Source organism: Sinocyclocheilus rhinocerous, unplaced genomic scaffold (assembly GCF_001515625.1).
Source record: "Sinocyclocheilus rhinocerous isolate Xijiao unplaced genomic scaffold, SAMN03320098_v1.1 scaffold5188, whole genome shotgun sequence".
Lineage (NCBI taxonomy): Eukaryota > Metazoa > Chordata > Actinopteri > Cypriniformes > Cyprinidae > Sinocyclocheilus > Sinocyclocheilus rhinocerous.
The window spans coordinates 44,169-50,703 of record NW_015641528.1 but is presented as its reverse complement, the minus strand read 5'-3'; the positions used below and the strand labels follow the sequence as shown (position 1 = coordinate 50,703).

The 6,535-nt window shown below is 37.3% G+C and overlaps 2 protein-coding genes across 6 annotated transcripts in view; one reads left to right on the top strand and one right to left on the bottom strand.

Annotated features, from left to right (window-relative positions):
- The window catches only part of LOC107755187 (store-operated calcium entry regulator STIMATE-like), a 14,502-nt gene extending 10,257 nt beyond the window's left edge, over positions 1 to 4,245 (top strand). Inside the window, exon 8 of one of the 2 annotated variants that reach the window (XM_016571900.1) lies at positions 3,797 to 4,245. In XM_016571900.1, the coding sequence (XP_016427386.1) occupies positions 3,797 to 3,802 (6 nt within the window). In that variant the 3' untranslated portion in view covers positions 3,803 to 4,245. Of the gene's footprint in view, positions 1 to 2,248 lie in introns of both variants that reach the window. The other variant, XM_016571899.1, reaches the window with a different exon arrangement.
- Positions 644 to 6,535, bottom strand: part of LOC107755188 (THAP domain-containing protein 10-like) — an 8,112-nt gene continuing 2,220 nt past the window's right edge. The window contains exons 2-4 of one of the 4 annotated variants that reach the window (XM_016571903.1): positions 5,502 to 5,604; positions 5,204 to 5,408; positions 644 to 2,324 (exon numbers count right to left, since the gene is read on the bottom strand). In XM_016571903.1, the coding sequence (XP_016427389.1) occupies positions 2,282 to 2,324; positions 5,204 to 5,408; positions 5,502 to 5,604 (351 nt within the window). In that variant the 3' untranslated portion in view covers positions 644 to 2,281. Of the gene's footprint in view, positions 2,325 to 4,390; positions 4,607 to 5,203; positions 5,409 to 5,501; positions 5,605 to 6,535 lie in introns of those variants that run through there. The other 3 variants (XR_001641667.1, XM_016571902.1, XM_016571904.1) reach the window with 3 other exon arrangements.

Below are 6,535 nucleotides of genomic sequence, written 5' to 3'. Positions count from 1 at the left end.
GATGCTCTCTATATAATTGCGGCATCACCGTTTAGTGACGTCATTCAATGTTCCGGGAAAACGTAAGTTGTATTTTCAGTGTCAGTCACAGCGCCTTTTAATTGCTGTTTTGGATCCGGCAATTATTCATTTACAAATTAAGCACTGAGCTGGGTCCATAGATAAACTGATAAGATTTTGGACAAAATCAGAACAAGATTTGTAGGCGGAGTACTGAAAAAAACGTTTATCATTTAAATCAAAATAGCGGACAAAAAATTATTGAAAATGAAAAATTTGATAACGTGTCAAAAGTTATAAGCATTTTTGCACAAATCTTTGCATCTCTGGAACACTAGGTCGCACTTTGTTCAGACTTCTCAGGTACCTCCAGGATATGCTGTCAATGATCCCTACCATTTTTGTGTTCATCTGTCAAATTGTTCGGAAGATGCAAATTATGACTAAATTAAAAATGGTGGACAGGCAGTTCATCGGATCCAGGCAAAATCGTTATCCTCCAATTTGGCAGGACTTAAGGAATCATGATTCAAGATCAAGATTTCTGACAAATTGTTTTAAAGTTATAAGCAAAAGTGTCAATTTTTGGTATCTCATGACCCATAAGTGGCACTTTTCCCAACTTTGGCTTGTCCCCTCAGCCTACCGAGTTTAGTTTGAACCGATTTTTGGTTGAAATTAAGTAATTATGTATTATTGTAATTATGATACCGTAACTTTTGATCAAAATATCAAAATTTTGTTCAGTCATTTCTGTGTGGCTCAGTCCAAAGATCCTCTGAGCCAATTTTTGTAAGAATTGGGAAAATTTTGTCGTAACGAAAAAAGTAATACTGTACTATTTAAAATGGCTACTACTGTTATGGGTGGAGTCTTAATGTAAGCTATTGAATGTGATCAGAATGAGGAGATTATTAAGATGAACTAAGCTTCATTTTTCTAGAACAAAGGGTTCAAAATTTATAAGCTTTAGAAAAGTGAATTTTTCAACCGGTGGTGGTGCCATAGAGTTGATTCTACAGACTCCAAAATTGGTCAAATCACTATTCATTACCATCTTTACAATTGTGCCAAATTTCCTCACTTTCTCATTCCGTTCATAGAGCTGCCATAGACTCCCATTCAGTGGGAGTAATAATTAATAATTACATAATAATTTTAGACATGAGCACCAGCAACATAGCTGGTTTAAATGATTGTCAACCACTTTAAACCAAGTCACACTCTGGAGGGAGAAAAAAAAAAAACACTTGTAATGTTAACATTTTTATTGGAAATGAAATTATTTGCATGTTTAAACCACAGAATAAAACCTATTTCCATTAAAGAAAATCATAAATGATTACATAACACTTATTAGTTTATGGAATGTATAAAACACTTATCAAAACAATCAACAAAGTCTAAACATTTGTGATCTGAATCTAAACAGACTTGCTTTGGCAAGACACTCTTGCTCCTCCTTAAACATCTTTAAATGGCAGAATTTATATTTTGGGCTTTCCTTTGATCTACAGTGTTAAATTCAAAATCATCCCTCTACCCAAGTCCTAGATGGGACATCCCCTTTTACATCCCCCTTTTTCCGTAGTACAAATGCATGACCATTATGTGCATGACCGCTCCTTAATCTTTCCCAACACTTGACCTGAAGTGAGTATAACCATGATCAGTCAGTGAGTTTACAATCTAACAAAGCAGGTATGCCTTAAAGAAAAGGCTGCACAGACTGTTCTGATTAACAAAACATCCAGTAATGAACTCTGGTCAAACTTGATTTTCAGTGGAAGACAGTTTTTAGGATGAATAGAACACATTAGTGTATGTGGTTTACTAACATGCTGCTAATATTTCTGTATTTATATGATGTTTGACCCAATAACATCTCTTGAGTATGTCCTGTGCTAGTGCTAGATTTGAGACAAGGCAAGTCATTTGAGGAGGGAACTTGACAGTGAGAGAACAGTCATCTCGAGTGTGGCATTTCCATCCACACGCTTTATCTGTGTCATACTAATTCGTTGACATGTCAGATGTTTTAGTCAAGTGATTATAGTCCATCTTTCTCACTTGTAAAGGAATAAGCAGCTCAGTCAGAATGTCATAGAGAATATTACCTACTTATTTAGGTTTGTGAGGTGTATTCCACTTTTTAGGATGATATGTTTTCAGTATCATCTGTTTGTTTTTTAAAAAGATAAGTTGAACACCGTCTTTCTCTTTGCCCTCTTCCTCCTGTGCTGGTCAGATTCTGTTTTCTGCAGATGACGAAATGGAGGATTCAAATGGTGACGACGATGTACGAAGACTCACAGGGCTCAAGCCTGTTAAGAAAAAGAAGCACCGGCTTGGTATTCCAGTTTGAATTCAAATCAATTTAGACTTGAGGTCTCTCTCATTCTCATGACCCCACCTCATTTACCTGAACATGGATCAGAAAGTAAGGGGCATGAAGACTAACTCGACCTATGATTTGTGGGGTAAAGGACCCATGCTCCGGTAGACATACATGAGAGAGGCCTCCGGCCATCACTAGAAAGATTTTTGCTACCCTATGTCAAAGGGTAGAACATAATATTTTCAGTCTGTCAAGGTTTTTTGTGCACATTCATAATTCTGTACTGCGGCTGCTTTGTCATGCTTAAAGAACGTGATCCTCCAGTGGATATACAACACACTACATCTCCTCCTCGCATCGGTCCAGCCTTTAAAACTGAACAAAGCAATTCAAATAACATACTGATGTTGTTCCACTGAAATAAGTACCTTTAACCATATGCATGTGATTGATCACACTGACTTGGACGAACGTTCAAGGTCACTCGAAGTCGGTTCCAAAGCGTGTTTGTGAGTGTAGCTGCTGCAGAAAGTTTTTTTTTTTGTGCGTGTCAGCTATGAGGAAATTGTGCTGATAAATGTTACAGAATAACACTGGTCAGCAGTGTTATGAGATAGCATTACAATACAGTTAGTACAGTATGCTTGCAATGTGTTTTTTTTAACCATTTGGCAGCAGACGTTCTGAGAAGGTATGTAAATCCAGGGATGGCTGTTTCAGACCCCTGATTGGAATGGCTTGTCTTACTGTTTGGCTTTTCAAAGTGTATCTGCCTCAATTCAGTGTAGCTGTGTTCTAACACTAATTTTCCCTGTATTTATTTGTTGTTTTTGTTGTTGTTTGTATGGCCTCTTAAAAGTTCACCCAAAAATGTTCTCACAGAAGAACAAGTGTCACAGTTTTTGAACAATATGATGGAGAGTACATGATGCTTTTCATTTTTGGGTGTACTGCCTTTAAATTTTGTTTCTGTTTTGCTACTCATTGCAGGGTAGATGCTGTGGTGCGAATGCTTCTGTAACTTCTTGCACAGTTTGGTGTTACGTTGTGGTATCTTTTTATGCGGTATTACCTTCAGGTTTTGTATGTTTTTAAGCATTTCCTGTTGCCTCTATATACTGAGACACTGTCAAACTCTAAACACTAAACCAGCAGGCCTTTCTTCCAAATGCTTTCTCATCCACCTTCACACTTTTCTGCTCTATGGAGCATTTGATCCTTGGAGAATGATGCATTTGCACCATGCATTCTCTGCAAAAATCTTAAACCTAGTTTTTGTAATCTCTATTCTAAAGATGGATATAATGTGAAGAGGAAGATGCATGTAGGTTTAGAGTTGGAGTGAATGTAATTGACTCCAGGACCAGTTGTTTTATCACTTGCATTGTCAAACTGATATTTAATGGACCAAGTTTGTGGGAGTACTGTTTGCACACGGTATGTGTTTGTGTTTTACAGGGATGAATTGACACCAGGCCTTCTGGTCAGGCCTGCTGAATGAACAAGATTACTGATAAGGATTTCGTCTAGGTGGAAATATAACTGCCTTTCCCTCTTCGGGTTTGATTCTGACTATTATTACAGAGCAATCTAGGTTACAGTTGGAAAATGAAATGAAATTGGATGTGGAGAGGGGTGTTAAGTACTAAACAATATTAGATGATTAAGAATTACTGACAAATTATGAACTTATGTATGCTTTTTCAATAAACAGTGAAAAAAATGGCTATTTGTATGTTGTTATTTTATGATCTGTAACTTCTCTTCCACAGCTTTTTTTTTTTACATAAATATTTTAACAGCAAAAGAATGCTTCCTTGACCAGAATTTGAACCCAATCCGTCACTGTGAGAGGGCTGAATCTTAACCACAAGAGAGTTATATATATCAGCATTTTAGAAAATAAAATTAGCTTGTGAATTGTAATTCAGGGCATTTTAAATGGCATACTTTGTTTAACTTCTGTAATATGACCGATACACACTATTCACACTAAAGACGATAACTATAAAATTTGAATAATCATTCCAATTCTATAAGATTAGGGAAGTCCATGCCATAACTATAAAAATAATGATATTGTTGCAGTCACTCTCAGAATATTTCTTAACTGTAACACCACATAAATGTAAAATAATGTAAAACAATGTCAGAATCTATGTTTAAAGAGCTTGAACATTTAAAGTGGCAACCAAGCACATTTGCTGTGGACACCAAGGCTCAGTCACACTGTGAGCCTTAGTGCTCAATTCTGATTTTTGCTCCGATCTGAAAAATAAAGACAAGGACGGGACAAAAGAGAGCAGAGTTTTGAAATTTTATGATACAAGGCCTCATGTTTTGCTTGTATATAGAGTTGTCACTGTAATACTTCAGTGTTCTGACACAACACTGTACTTCCACGGACTATCTTTCACAACTATCTTGATAACTTTGGGTATGTAAAATCTTTGAAGTGACTCCCATGAGCGCAAAATCTGGACGAATGTTCATCTAGAGTGACATAAAAGTCGCATGAATTCCGATATGACGGTTTAGACTGCGGTCACATTGCAAAACATCTGACCTGTATGGGACATGGAAGTGGCACAAATCGGAATTGAAAAGATCAGATTCCATTTGGTTTGTGCTGTTCACAGTCATGAGAAAAACAGATCTGAGTCACATGAGCAAAAAAATCTGATTTGGGCCACATTTGCCCGTGGTGTGAACGTAGCCCAATATAGTTACTGTTATTGTTCTTGATGTGAACTTTAGGTATATTCTGGATTTTACTGAATCATGAAAAGTGGGTGTTCAATACCAGCATATAGCTGGCTGTGAGTTTACAGAACAACATTCCAAATTAAACGTGGACAGACTTACTTTATGTCATCTTCTTTAATTATATTAGGCACATGGGTGTCATCTGTTGGTTCTTCTGAGCTGTGTGTAGACCTCTCAGGGGAATCCTCCATGCGTGGCCTTTTAATTGGTGTTAATGTAAATGAAGATTCAGATTTGACGGGAAAATCCTCATCGGAGCAGGACACACTAGCACAATGACTCAAAAGAGGTCTCACTTGAATGGCTGTTATTAAACCACATAAAAATGAAAATCAAACCAGTGAAGCAAAACACAAAACTGTTAAATCACAAGTGAACATTTAGCTAAAAATGTTACCTTTACTTCTCCGTTTTGGCTTTTTTTGGGTGCGTACTGCTTGGACCGCAACGCTCTTCAGAATCAGAGCATTACACTGGCAGCCCATCTCGCGTGTTATTGGCTGTTGGAAAGATGCAGAAATACAGAAATAAAGCAATGTAAATATTCTTTCTATAGCTCTTCTGTTGTTAGAAAACAACAAAACCATGAACCAGAGACATTTTGACCTTAAAGCTGCAGTCCGTAAGTTTTGCCTCTTTGTCGCAATCTCCGTTTGAAAACCTGCAATTGCAGCTGTTTGCGGAATTATCTTCCTTGCGTTGGTTGTGCTCCGGCGTGGCTCCAGCGCAGATGAATCTAATGTTTTGAGGAGTATGTGTGGCAGACAGTTACCGCACCGTTGTGGATATCACAGATTCTAGCCTATGTCTTGGAATGTATGACACAAATAAGCATTTTCACCGGATATTGTCATCTGAACAAGTAACAAGTCTGCCACGTTTGTTCTGACCAACTGAGGAAAAAAGCATTACAATAAATTGCGCTACCAATGGTGATTTTATCTAAAGATCGGTTAGCTCATATCACATCAAACCATGCAAATTATTATTATTGTTATGCTTTATTCTCAAATTAATGTTAACAACATCAGCATTGCCTATAGTGTTTATTAGCATGTACATTTCAACTTCTGTACAGTCTAACCTCTAATTGTCATACCATTCGAATTTCATATTAAGACATTTTTTTAACCCAAAAAGCAAGTTATGCTCCCTTCGAACTGGTTGTCTAAGTAACTCCGTTATTTTTACAGGAAAATACAACAAAGAATATCGTTTACATGTAGTGCACATCAATTCTCTCTCTCCGCGTGTGTGTGAAACAAAGCGACGGTGAGCCGTGCGCCTTCACACTAGAGTTTACGGTAAGTTAAATACAGGTGCGTTGCACATCCATTCAATTGAACTGAAAAACAGCACAGATCGCTTGACGGAGAGAGAAACTCTGATGCGCTCAGTCAGAGAGTGTTCGGCGAGTGAAAATATATCTGT